Source organism: Oncorhynchus clarkii, chromosome 33 (genome assembly GCF_045791955.1).
Source record: "Oncorhynchus clarkii lewisi isolate Uvic-CL-2024 chromosome 33, UVic_Ocla_1.0, whole genome shotgun sequence".
Taxonomy (NCBI): domain Eukaryota; kingdom Metazoa; phylum Chordata; class Actinopteri; order Salmoniformes; family Salmonidae; genus Oncorhynchus; species Oncorhynchus clarkii.
In genome coordinates this window covers 28,452,450-28,465,091 of record NC_092179.1, presented here as the reverse complement: position 1 = coordinate 28,465,091, position 12,642 = coordinate 28,452,450, and the positions used below count along the sequence as shown (strand labels likewise).

The 12,642-nt window shown below is 44.3% G+C and overlaps 3 protein-coding genes across 4 annotated transcripts; all 3 read left to right on the top strand.

Annotated features, from left to right (window-relative positions):
- Window positions 1-87: 87 nt before the first annotated feature.
- On the top strand, window positions 88-3,015 carry LOC139392965 (uncharacterized). The gene is made up of 8 exons (XM_071141274.1): window positions 88-206; window positions 537-739; window positions 999-1,094; window positions 1,192-1,287; window positions 1,534-1,644; window positions 1,992-2,115; window positions 2,296-2,951; window positions 2,986-3,015. The coding sequence occupies exons 1-8, from the start codon at window positions 167-169 to the stop codon at window positions 3,013-3,015; spliced, it is 1,356 nt and encodes a 451-aa protein (XP_070997375.1). The 5' UTR covers window positions 88-166.
- Window positions 2,940-5,844, top strand: LOC139392548 (zinc finger protein 345-like). Its single transcript, XM_071140596.1, has 3 exons — window positions 2,940-3,253; window positions 3,469-3,527; window positions 3,733-5,844. The coding sequence occupies exons 1-3, from the start codon at window positions 3,015-3,017 to the stop codon at window positions 5,328-5,330; spliced, it is 1,896 nt and encodes a 631-aa protein (XP_070996697.1). The 5' UTR covers window positions 2,940-3,014; the 3' UTR covers window positions 5,331-5,844.
- A 221-nt stretch (window positions 5,845-6,065) lies between these two features.
- LOC139392547 (zinc finger protein 93-like) lies at window positions 6,066-12,623 on the top strand. Of its 2 annotated transcripts, none has more exons than XM_071140594.1 (9): window positions 6,066-6,202; window positions 6,613-6,815; window positions 7,063-7,155; window positions 7,266-7,361; window positions 7,543-7,653; window positions 7,824-7,941; window positions 8,051-8,702; window positions 8,804-8,862; window positions 10,644-12,623. In XM_071140594.1, exons 1-9 carry the CDS (start codon window positions 6,169-6,171, stop codon window positions 12,158-12,160), a joined length of 2,883 nt encoding a protein of 960 aa, XP_070996695.1. In that variant the 5' UTR covers window positions 6,066-6,168; the 3' UTR covers window positions 12,161-12,623. The 2 variants fall into 2 exon arrangements, with proteins under 2 accessions (XP_070996695.1, XP_070996696.1); XM_071140595.1 differs by having other exon boundaries at window positions 6,088-6,202; window positions 6,613-6,704.
- Window positions 12,624-12,642: the final 19 nt, after the last annotated feature.

Here is a 12,642-nt window from a genome sequence, read left to right as displayed (position 1 = left end):
CGTAACTTTTATTCTGAAGGCGAATATAAACCGGAACTAATGTTTTTTTAAGCGACTTCCTGCAAAATGAGAAAAAAAAGAATAACTTCCAGGTAAACAGATATTTCAGCCAAATGAATCAATGATTGCTTGGGTTTATTTTAGGACGTCCCTGTGACTGATAATAATGGATTATAGGAATTTAACGGAGCCGGTGGTGAATACGGGTAAGTTTATAGTTGTCGCAGGGAACTGATTGGAAGCTTCCACCAGACAGAAGCAGAGCAGGCAGGGGTTCCAGCTAGCAAGCCAACTTTCCAATTGTAGACCTGTAGCTAGCTACTTATGGTGTAACTGTATGAAATCGATGCATATTTCCATTTGTGATCGCTTTTATGCGATCTGCATTCAGACATAATCTATTTAAAATGCAATGCGTAGTTAGCTATAGCAAGTAGTATCAATGTTTTCCTCTTCTAGTCATAGCCTAGCAATGTGTGCTCTTGTTTAGCCCAGTCAGTGCAGCTGCTTACTGCCTGCGATATGTTCATTCATAGGGTTATCTTTTCCTCTACCTGCCCTGCGCCTGTTCATCCCACCGCTGCGGCTGTTTTCTGCAGCGATATGGCAAGTGGCCCAACGAGGGGATATAATGGGCTACGGGAAGCTGGAAGAGTTTGTGACATTTGTTACAGAGACGGTTCCAGAGCTGCTCAGTTTCAGACAGAGAACCCAGCTCATGTTGGGCTTACGAGCAAAGGTGAGAGAGCGAGGTGATGATTATTTGACTCGGTCTCACATTTTTCACTGTCCAAAAGGACCAGGAATGAAAACCACAAAATCTATATATCCAGATTTGTCCTGTGACTTGGAAAAGAACATGGTTCATTTAGTAATGAGTTGCAAGGAATTCTATTTTATTAATTTATTCAAACAACAGGTAATGGAATATTTGAAGAGAAAGGTTAGCCCAAGTTGTTCAGTGTTCTTGTAGGATTAATCTGTTTTTTTCCCCCAAGTTGGTTTTGGAGTTGTGCCGCACGGAGCAGACAGCAGGACTTCAGAGCCATCTGGACAGGATCCACGCTGCAAGATCACATCCGGGGGATCCAGAGGTGAGTCTTAAGATATTCCTCAATCCTCTGTAATGATGTTCTCTCACTCGATCTTGTCAGAATTACAGTACATTTATTCAAGAGGTTATTTCCCCAGTTTTGTTGTGCAGAAGCGGAAGCCTCTAAATCAAATTTCCTTGCACTGGTACAAACTCTTATCCAAGACCCAGTTGAGAGGGAACATTTCTTCCAGGTCAGTATATGGTTTTTTAAACACCAAAGTTTGAACATTAGTATGGTCCGTCAACATTGGTATAACAAAACAGATGAAACCAGTAGTATCTAGGCTACATTTTCTATGTTTTATGTTTTTTTTTGTGATAATAAACCTACCGCTTCATGTTCTTAGGATACATTTAATATTTGAAAGAAAAATTCTATGTGAAAAGTAGCCAGCCAAATAATTGACCCCCCCTGTCTTTTTCATCTCTCCCATTAGGAAGTGTTTCCTGTAGACTATGGACCCAAGTATGACTCTGCCCTGCAAGGATTAATGTGGGAGTTTCTCTCCAGGCTGGAGCAGCTCCTTCCAGTACCAGACCTCAAACAGGTACTCAGGCAGAACCTCGTCATTAGACCACTCCTCAGATCTCCGTTATCAAGCATGAGCTTGTGAATAAAGTTGTCTTGTTTGAATATTTGCATAAAGAATGTCTGCATCTTTCTTTCATGTCATAATGCCCACGATTAATTAACATGCTGACACATCTCATGTGGAGCACTGCAGCACTCTTCACAAAGCATTACATTGGTTACTCATTATATGTATTAGACATGATGAGACATCTTGGAGCATTTTATTTAAGATAATGGGCATTTAGAATATTTTATTTAAGAACAACTGGACCGATTTTGATTGATTGCATATTATATTAATGTGTGCTCCCCATCTCGTAGACAGTGTCTTGGCTCAATGCTGGACCCTCTGTCTTGGAAGAGTGTGTCAACTCTCTATCTCAGCCTCTGCAGTTGAAGACTCTACTGCAACATCATAGAGAACTAGGATATTTGGACACCAATGGTAAACCACTTAAAAAAAACAAAAATCCAAAATTAGTAAAGGAGGTATGCAAATTGTTACATTTGAATGATTCAAGGAAATGCTTTTAGGATTGTAACATTCCCCCTTTATTCATATCCCAGCAGTTTATTAAAATAAATAACATCTCACTGTAATTGTCTCCTTTTACCTCTCAATCAGCAACTTCTTCCTCCTCTGCTGGCGACTGCATCTTCTCCTCTCTGTCTCTCACTCCGGTAGTGGTGGCGGCCACTAGAAAGACAGAAACAGCGATCCAATCAGAGTTGATGGATGGTTGTATGGACCCAGCCTTATATGGTGAAGAGATGGAAACAGAGTCTGTAGTAGTGACTGAGTATGCAGAAGTGGAGCTGGGGACCTGTACATACACCAGAGAGGAAAGGGAGTTTAGTATAGAGAAGACTGAGTCACAGAACCAAAGAGACAGTCAGGCTGACTTGAATGGGGAAGAGCAGGAGATGGTAGCCAATGCAAGCGAGGAAGAACGTCAAGAGGGAGAAGTGGAGGTTATTTGTGAGGAAGTGGGGCATCCTAACGGAGACGCTGAGCTTGTTTCAGAGAAAACCAGTGCCATGAACATGGAGGAAGCCGTTTTCTGTGCAGAGGTGGGGGATGTGTGTGTGGATCTGGAGTCAATGAATAGAGAGGTGGAAATGATTTATGAGGAGGTGGAGCATGTTGAACATCCGGAGTTAGTTGGGCCTATATGTGCAGAGAATACAATTGACAGACCGCCCACCCACAATGAGAACCTACATGAAGAAAATTATTTCAGAGAGGAGGGGCTTGAGAAGGATGAGCAGGAGAGAAATGAAGCTGGTTATGTCCCCCAAACTGTCACGGATCAAGGAAGTTCCCAATGTACGCCACAACAAGTAATGAACCAGCCAGAACTGGTCCCATCCTGTCTGCACCAAAAACCCACATTAGGGTTCCAGAGACTTAACGTCAGTGTCCTGCCTCTCCAAATGTCCTCCCCCTCTCAACCACTGAGAAGAAACACAAGACTCCAGATGAAGACCGTGGGATCAAGAGGTCCCAATGGAGGGCAGCTCAAGGCATTGGAGGAGGCTAATGGGACCTGGGGTGTCCCTTTATACCGGTCTCCAGACCCAAGGTAAGAATGAGGGGTGGGAGGGGACTTAGGGTTTTAAAGCAATTTCACCATTTACTTTAAAAGGATCACAATGGAAATGTGTCTTTGACTTCATTGTGTTATCCCTGTCACGTTTTAAAAATGTTTGTACTTTCTATGGCTTTGTTAAACTGTCAAATAAAATCAATCAAGGGCAGTGTCATTGGACATCAATTGTGCTTTATCGCTATCTTTAGGGAAGACTCTGAAGACCTCAGCGCCACTTCTGACAGCTCCACAATGAATGGAAATAAAGGTTTGCAATGTTATATCAACACAAGGTTTCTATGGTACTATAGGTACACTTGGATATCGTTAGAATTCTCTGAATGTTTCATCATTTTAATTGAATAGATTTGGCAATGTTGAATATGATCCAGATGCCTGGTTTAGAATAAATTGGATTATAATTTGATAACTTTCTAAATATACAGTATGCTCCTTTCTCTGTTCCCCTGCAGGTGGGACGGTGGAGGCTCCCTCTCTGGTCTTCGCCTGCTCTCAGTGCTCTTTTAACCATGCCGACGAGGTGAACCTCCGGCAACACCTTAAAGCGCTTCACCCAGAGGAGTACAGAAGGATGCTTGCTGCTGGAGAAAATGAAACAGAAACCCCTCCAGGGTCTTCCAGCAGCACCCCTCTGAACCCATGTCTCTCAGACATTCCCCACACACTGGGGAAGTCTGGCAGGCATACATCACACTCCAAAACATGCTCTGTGTGTGGAAAGACCTTCTCTCGAGCGACAGATATGAGGAGACACCAGAGATCCCACACTGGGGAGCGGCCTTACAGGTGCATCCAATGTGGGAAGACTTTCCAGTACTCCTTCGACTTGAAAAGACACCAGCGAAAGGGCCTAGGGTCAAGGCCGTTCCAGTGCTGCACGTGTGGAGAGGGCTTCGATCGGGAGGAAGATCTAAAGACACACTGCAGTGTGGCTCATTTAGCAGAGTCGCCAGTCTCTGATGACTTTGGGATCAAGTTAAACCTCCCAGCAGGCCTTGAGAATGAGCAGTGTCCCAGCGAAGAGGGTGAACACAAATGTCCAGAATGTGACATGTCTTTCAGTCAGATATCCCAAATGAAGCGACACCAGCTGATTCACTCCGGTGGTGACCCGCTGCAGTGCAACCAGTGTTTGAAGAAATGTCAAAACTCTGATGCCCTCACAAAACACATGCAAATGCACAATGGCGCGCGACCATTCCAGTGTTCAATATGCAAAATTAACTTCACGCAGCTAGTTTGTCTTAGGCAACACTATTTGAATGCTCATAAGGAAGAGGGTTCATTTCTGTGTTCCCATTGTCCTAAAAGTTTCTCAAGGCTATCGAACTTGATCAAACACCAGAGAACTCATACAGGTGAGCGGCCTTACCAGTGCTCTCATTGTCCAAAGAGATTCACACAACTACAGATCTTGACTAGACATGAGAGAATTCACACAGGAGAGAGACCATTTCTTTGCCCTGACTGTGGAAAAAGATTTCTGTCCTCTGGTGAATTGTCAAAACACCTTCAGTGTCACTCAGAGGAGAGACCCTTCCCTTGTCTCGAGTGTGGAAAGACTTTCAAGGCCAATCGGTTTTTAAAGAAACACTTACAGACTCATACAGGGGAGCGTCCTTTCCCCTGCTCACAGTGTGGGAAGAGATTTTCCAAGTCGACTGATCTGACCCGGCATAATCGCATGCATACAGGGGAGAGGCCACATATGTGCTCTCAGTGCGGTAAAAGTTTCTTAACTTACTCCGAAGTGGTGAAACATCAGCGTTACCACACTGGAGAACGACCATTCAAATGTGAGCAGTGTGGGAAGAGTTTTACCCAGTCCTGCTATCTTACAGTACATAAGCGTATACACACAGGAGAGAAGCCCTACTCCTGCAGCGTGTGTGGAAATCGCTATAACAGCACCACTCCACTGAAGAGACACATGCTCAGCCACACGGGAGAGAAGCCATACGTGTGTACTGAATGTGGGAAGGCTTACAACAGATTGCATCTTCTGCGTACACACGAGCGAACTCATGCAGCAGTTGAGGCTGTTTGTTGAGGATATTGGTGTGTCATTGCTATTCATGTTGTTTTTTGGAATGTAAAGTAAGACAGGACATTTGTATTAGAGGCCTGTAACAACAAGAGTTGAGCCTCATACTGTGAATTGTTAATTCTGTCACAGCTTGGAACTTGATTGTATATTTGAGATGTGCTTTTTGCTGCCAGGAATCATACATCAAAGGGTATATTATTTTATTTAGATTACTCACCTTGTTTTGACATTAAAAAAGAGAGAAGTATTGCACACCTTCCTTTGCAGAATGAAGAGGACAGTTGCTACCGGTACACAGGCTGGTTGTTGAGAGGCGAGTGCCAGGCCTCTACTCTTATGTTCAACAATGAGGGAAAATATTTATTCTCAAATGTAGGCTCGAGTGTTGTCTTTATGGCTGATATACATAATATTAATCAATCTGCTATCTCGGGTCAATAGACGATACAGTAATTCCTTTTCTAAGGGACACATTTTGGCTCATCAGCACCCCCAGAGGCAAAACTTCTATATCTTTAACGGAGTATTCATTAGGCAATAAAGGTAATAAAAGTAACGTTGCTTTTTTTTGTCTTGCGGTAGGCTACAATATTTTTCAAAAGGAAATCAACTAAAATCTAACAGAGCCATGTTAGTAGTAATGTAGCCCGGCAGCTTGGAGAGCTTATTCTTTTCTATTACTAATATTTTGGAAAAGGTACAGGCGGAACGAAAATTGAGTCCAGTCTTGGTTACCGGAAGTTTTGGGGAAGTAGATCGATGTTACTTCGCTCGTTGGGGAGCAGTCAAATCATTTTGTTTTCAAATTATTCTGCGCTTTTACATACGTATATTTATAGCCATGGATGCATGTGGACTATCTAAAGACGTCAATGGTGTGTAATAAAATAACTTCTAGATAACGTTACCATGCTAGCTAATATCTGCAGAACTAATATCAAAAGCCTCATGTAAAAAGTGGCATAGTCTGCTATCAGTTGATCCCCGGCTAAAATCGGTTATGACTGCATTGTTAAGCCAAGTGTGCTTGTAATCCTATCTAACTAGCTATCAATTTAAAGTAAAGACTATTTGAATAGTAAAGTTATTGCTTAATGCAAATTAATCCTGACAAAGGCTAATCTCTGATGCTTCTATTCTATGGAGCCCCATCCTGTAACGACGAGATGAGAAATTGTCCGCATCATTAGCTGACAGACATAATGATATATTACTACTGTATATATTTTAAACAGTGTTCTGACTTCTGATTGAATGTTTGTCAATTTGTACACCTACATTTCAGATCCAGTTCTCAGTCTTTCTTCTCTGCACCTCCTGGTTCCACCTTTGCGGCTCCTGTCTGCTGCCATGTGGCAGGTGGCTCAGCAAAGAGATGTGAGGCACTATGAGAAGTTGGAGGAGTTTGTGACTCTGGTGACAGAGGCCATTCCAGAGCTGCTGAGCCACAGACATAGAGCTCAGCTCATTCTAGGTCTGAGAGCACGGGTGAGAGATGAGTCAGGGGGCATAGGGTTATTCAGTTGGCTGGAGAGCCCTGAAAAGCGCAAATAGGTATATTTATATACCTATGATGATGAGTAGAGAATTGGGTCTGTTCTATACATTATGTAACTGTCTGCAATCCTATGAATGGGTACTCCCCACCTGAGTTGCTTGAGAGATGGCAATGACATGGTTTCTCCAGCTACAGGTTTGTACCACAGTTAATACTTGTTTCTACTGTGTGATTCAGTTGGTTCTGGAGCTGTGCCGAGGCCCTGCCGACCCTCAAACCATTCAACCTTACCTGGACAGCATGCCCACTGTTACTCCAGGATGCACAGGAGTAAGTGGGCTATAGTCCTTTTAGAACAGAACTTGGTTGTTTTCCAAGTGGATTTGAGTGCACACAGCCACTATGTGATGAGATGATTGTATCTGTTTACTGTCTTGCAGTACAGAGACGCAGAGGTGGAAGCATCTGAATCAAATTTTGTGGTGCTTGTCCAATCACTGCTGAAGGACCCAATCGAGAGGGAGTGCTTCTTTCAGGTAATTTTACACTCGGCGCTGTGAGCCTCTTGCAGTACCGCGCTGCTTACGCCAAGGTTTTACTGAAAACAATGGGAGTGTCACGCCCGGGAAAAGTTACTCGTCCAGGCCTTCAGGAAAAAAAGTACTTGAAGTTACAATCCATCGCCTTGCCTCCATTTAAATAATGTTCCCCCAACAGGAGGTGTTCCCGGAACAATATGGCCGACATTATGACACAGCGGTACAGACGTTAACATGGGAGTTCCTCTCCAGACTGGAACAACTGTTTCCAGTACCAGACCTCAAGCAGGTATTGAGCATTGTGGCATTTATAGCTTCTGGCAATTTAGCCTTTCTGATATTGGATGTAGCATAAATCTAGCACAGGTTAGGAATAGTACATTTTGGGAAGACAAACACAATTCTTTAGGCTACGGTGATTGAATATAAAATGCATTTCTAAAAGACATTCCCTTTCAGACCGCGACATGGCTCAGCTCTGCCCCTTCAGTCCTGGAGGAGTGTATGCAGTCTACCCCAGAGAATCTGAACCTCATTCTCCAGCACCATAACAGTTTTGGACATTTAAAAGAACCTTGTAAGTCTCCTGTAATGATTACTAAATCATGATGCAACGTTTTGTAGCACAGTACTGTTTAAAACTCGCAGGTCTTTTTATGACACAGTTCTTGTCTTCTCTCGTTCAGCTGCTCTCTCCTCCTCCATGGGCGACAGCATCCTCTCCTCTCTGTCCACCCCTAAAATGGTGGTCACCACTGAGCCGACCACTTTTGTCATCCGGTCAGAGTCGTCACATAACTCGGCAGACGTGCTGGGCCCCATGTCTTTAGAGGACACTGATGCGGTAGTAGTAACAGTTTACACTGAAGTGGAGGTTGGAACAGAGGTGGAAGAAGAGATTGTAGAGACGATGAACGAGGAATACGTACCGTCAAACACCTCTCCACTGCGGGAGGAGGTGGTTGAGCCTAAAGCTGAGGATATGAATCTGGAGATGACAGTCGTTGAAGAATATGGCTACGTGGGGGAGGAGATGAGTGCAGCCGAGGAAGAGATGGACACAGTGAGTGTTCCGGTGGAGCAAGCAGATGAAGCCGTTAATATCAGTGAAGACATTGGAACTGGGACAGAGACTGTAGCAGTCAAAAAAGATGTCCAATATGAGGTGGTAGCAGATCAGGACGGCCAATCAGAGACTGTGAATGTATGTGGGAAGGACACGTCCCATGTGGTCAACTTTCAAACCCAACAACCTGCGACGTCAAATGTGAGGCGGTCTACACGGCTGCAGTCGAAGACGCCAAGAACTTGGAGGAGGAAAAAGAACACTGAGAACAAGTATGAGTGATGATTAGAGAATAGGAGTACTGTCATTTAAAAAGGAATCTGCCATTTTGTCATCAAATTAGTGATATTTTTGTTTTCGTTTTTAATCACAGGAACAACGGTGAGGCCTCAAGCATGGTTTATGTCATCTCACCCAGGGGAAGAGAAGCCGGTAATAATGATCTCTCCAACTATTCTGATAGTGACTATTCTGACAGTCATCAGGGAAATGGTTATATACAGTGAAGTCAGAAATTTACACACACTTAGGTTGGAGTCATTAAAACTCATTTTTCAACCACTCCACAAATTTCCTGTTAGCAAACTATAGTTTTGGCAAGCCGGTTAGGACATCTACTTCGTGCATGACACAAGTAATTTTGCCAACAATTGTTTACAGACAGATTATTTCACTTATAATTCAGTGTATCACAATTCCAGTGTGTCAGAAGTTTACATACACTAAGTTGACTGTGCCTTTAAACAGTTTGGAAAATTCCAGAAAATGATGTCACAGCTTTTGAAGCTGGAGGTGTACCTGTGGATGTATTTCAAGGCCTATCTTCAAACGCAGTGTCTCTTTGCTTGACATCATGGGAAAATCCAAAGAAATCAGCCCAGCCAAAAATTGTAGACCTCCACAAGTCTGGTTCATCCTTGGGAGCAATTTCCAAATGCCTGAAGGTACCACGTTCGTCTGTACATACAATAGTACGCAAGTATAAACACCATGGGACCACGCAGCCGTCATACCGCTCAGGAAGGAGACGCGTTCTGTCTCCTAGAGATGAACGTACTTTGGTGTGAAAAGTGGAAATCAATCCCAGAACAACAGCAAAGGACCTTGTGAAGATGCTGGAGGAAACGGGTACAAAAGTATCTATATCCAAAGTAAAACAAGTCCTATAACAACATAACCTGAAAGGCCACTCAGCAAGGCAGAAGCCACTGCTCCAAAACCGCCATGGTTTGAAACTGCACATGGGGACAAAGATCGTACTTTTTGGAGAAATGTCCTCTGATCTGATGACACAAAAATAGAACTGTTTGGCCATAATGACCATCGTTATGTTTGGAGGAAAAAGGGAGAGGCTGCAAGCTGAAGAACACCATCCCAACCGTGAAACACAGGGGTGGCAGCATCATGTTGTGGGGGTGCTTTGCTGCAGGAGGAACTGGTACACTTGACAAAATAGATGGCATCATGAAGTAGGACAATTGTGTGGTTATATTGAAGCAACATCTCAAGACATCAGTCAGGAAGTTAAAGCTTGGTTGCAAATGGGTCTTCTAAATGGACAATGACTCCAAGCATACTTCCAAAGTTGTGGCAAAATGGCTTAAGGACAACAAAGTCAAGGTATTGGAGTGGCCATCACAAAGCCCTGACCTCAATCCTATGGAAAATGTGGGCAGAACTGAAAAAGCTTGTGCGAGCAAGGAGGCCTTACAAACCTGACTCAGTTACACCAGCTCTGTCAGGAGGAATGGTCCAAAATTCACCCAACTTATTGTGGGAAGCTTGTGGAAGGCTGGCTACCCAAAATGTTTGATCCAACTTAAACCATTTTAAAGGCAATGCCTTATGTAAACTTCTGACCCACTGGGACTGTCATTCTCTACTATTATTCTGACATTTCACATTTCTTAAAATAAAGTGGTGATCCTAACTGACCTAAGACAGGGAATTTTTACTAGGATTAAATGTCAGGAATTGTGAAACCTGAGTTTTAATGTATTTGGCTAAGGTGTATGTAAACTTCTGACTTCAACTGTACATATTCACAGTAGCAACAACTGAGGGACCAAAATGTGGAAAAAATATGAATGTTTGGAAGATGTATTGTATGTCTTTCATTGTGTGGTCTCAATATATTTTTCAATGAGCATGCCCTTTATTTAATTCCCAAGCCATGCAAATAAAACATGCCTTGTCTGACTTCTGTCTCCCAGGTGGATCTGACAAGGTGACCCCCTTTACCTGCCCGAAGTGTGCCTACCACAGTCTGGAGGAAAAGAGCCTTCACCTCCACATGCAAAGCATTCACACAGAGGAGTACAACAAGCCCAATGTGTCTGGGAAAAACAGAGCAGAGGTTTCACCATGTCCTGACAACACTGGCCAGATATTCACATCAATCAAACCTCTCCTTTCCTCAAAAACTTTAATAACCGAAAACTCTGAGAATCAAACCGGTAATGCTGGGATTCCCACGAAAGCAAAAGGCTACCATAAGTCCCACACATGCGCCACGTGCGGTAGGCTCTTCACTCGCTCCTCCGATGTGAGGAGACACCAGCTCACCCACACGGGTGAGAGACCTTTCCACTGCTCTCAATGCGACAGGACCTTCCAGCATTCGTGGGACCTGACCAAGCATGAGAAGAAACATGGTGGGACATCCATCTCTTTCCCCTGCCAGCAGTGCGGGAGCTCCTTTGCCAACCTCCGCTCTCTGACAGCCCACCACAGAAGTTCCCACCTGGGCGAGAGCGACCTGCCCCACCTCTGCTCTATCTGTGGCAAGAGCTTCCCCTCCTCCTCTGAGTTGCTGGAGCACAGGAAGAGCCACGGGACCAGCCTCCAGTACATCTGCCAGCAGTGTGGCGAAAGCTTCCACTCCCTGCTGGCTCGCTCCCAACACCGGCAGACCCACCTGGTGAAGCGGCAGTTCAAGTGCCCGCACTGCGACAAGAGCTATACGCGCAAAGCTGATGTGAAGAGGCACATGTTCTCCCACAGCGGCGAGCGACCGCACCAGTGCAACCAGTGTGGGAGATGCTTTTCCTTCCTCTTCCTGCTCAAGAAACACCAAATAGTTCACACGGGCGAGAGGCCTTTCCAGTGCTCCTACTGTCCCAAGAGGTTCACATTGATATCCATCCTGAGCAGACATGAGAGAATGCACACCGGGGAGAGACCCTTCCTCTGCTCTCAGTGTGGGAAGAGCTTTCTGTCCCAGGGGGAGCTGTCCAAGCACCACCGCTCCCACACTGATGAGAGACCGTACGCTTGCAATCAGTGTGACAAGAGGTTTAAGAGCAAAAAATCCCAACAGGAACATATCATCTCCCACACCGGCGTGCGCCCTTACCCTTGCTCTTACTGTGGGAAAGGATTCACCAAACCATACGCTCTGACCAGGCACCATCTCATACACACAGGGGAAAGACCATTCCCCTGCGTCCACTGTGGGAAGACATTTCTCACCCCAGCAGAGGTACAACTACACATCCGCATTCACACCGGGGAACGCCCTTACCCCTGCCCTGATTGTCAGCTGAAGTTTAGGAGTTCGTCAGACTTGGCACGACACAAACGCTTTCATACAGGGGTGCAGACATTTGTCTGTAACCAGTGTATGAAAAACTTTCCCACCTCGTCCAAACTGAAGAAACACATGGAGAACCACTCGGGGTCAGAGGCAGGCCAGAGCTCAGACTTTGGAGAAAATTCCAACCAAGCGTGAAGTAAGGGCAGCAGCACAATTGGCAAAAATGGCAGACACAATTAAAGTAAATTTACCTTCACAGCTATTATATTCTACAATGTCTCTGTCAAGGAAGGTCTTTCAACACCATTAGATCTCTAAAATAAGTTATCTTGTCAGTCTGGCTCATGGCCATTGAAATATAGCTGTCAGTTATTATTTTGTCTGATCAAAGGGAGTTGCAACTCAATCATGTCCTTGACTTGTTTTATTTTATTGTAAAACTAAAATAAGTGCTATGATCATCCAATTAGTCAATCAGTAGCTGGTCTATTAGAAGAGCTGGTAAATTAAAATGTTTGTCAAAAACTTTTGAAGAATGTCAAAGATGAGTAAAATGTTCTGTTACGGTAATGAACCAGCCTTAGGTGGATGCCAAATTGTCTCCTTGTCTTTACAGTTCCCAGCACAATACATTTTGTTCCACTTTGTAGCCCTCTGTCTCTCTGACACACATACCA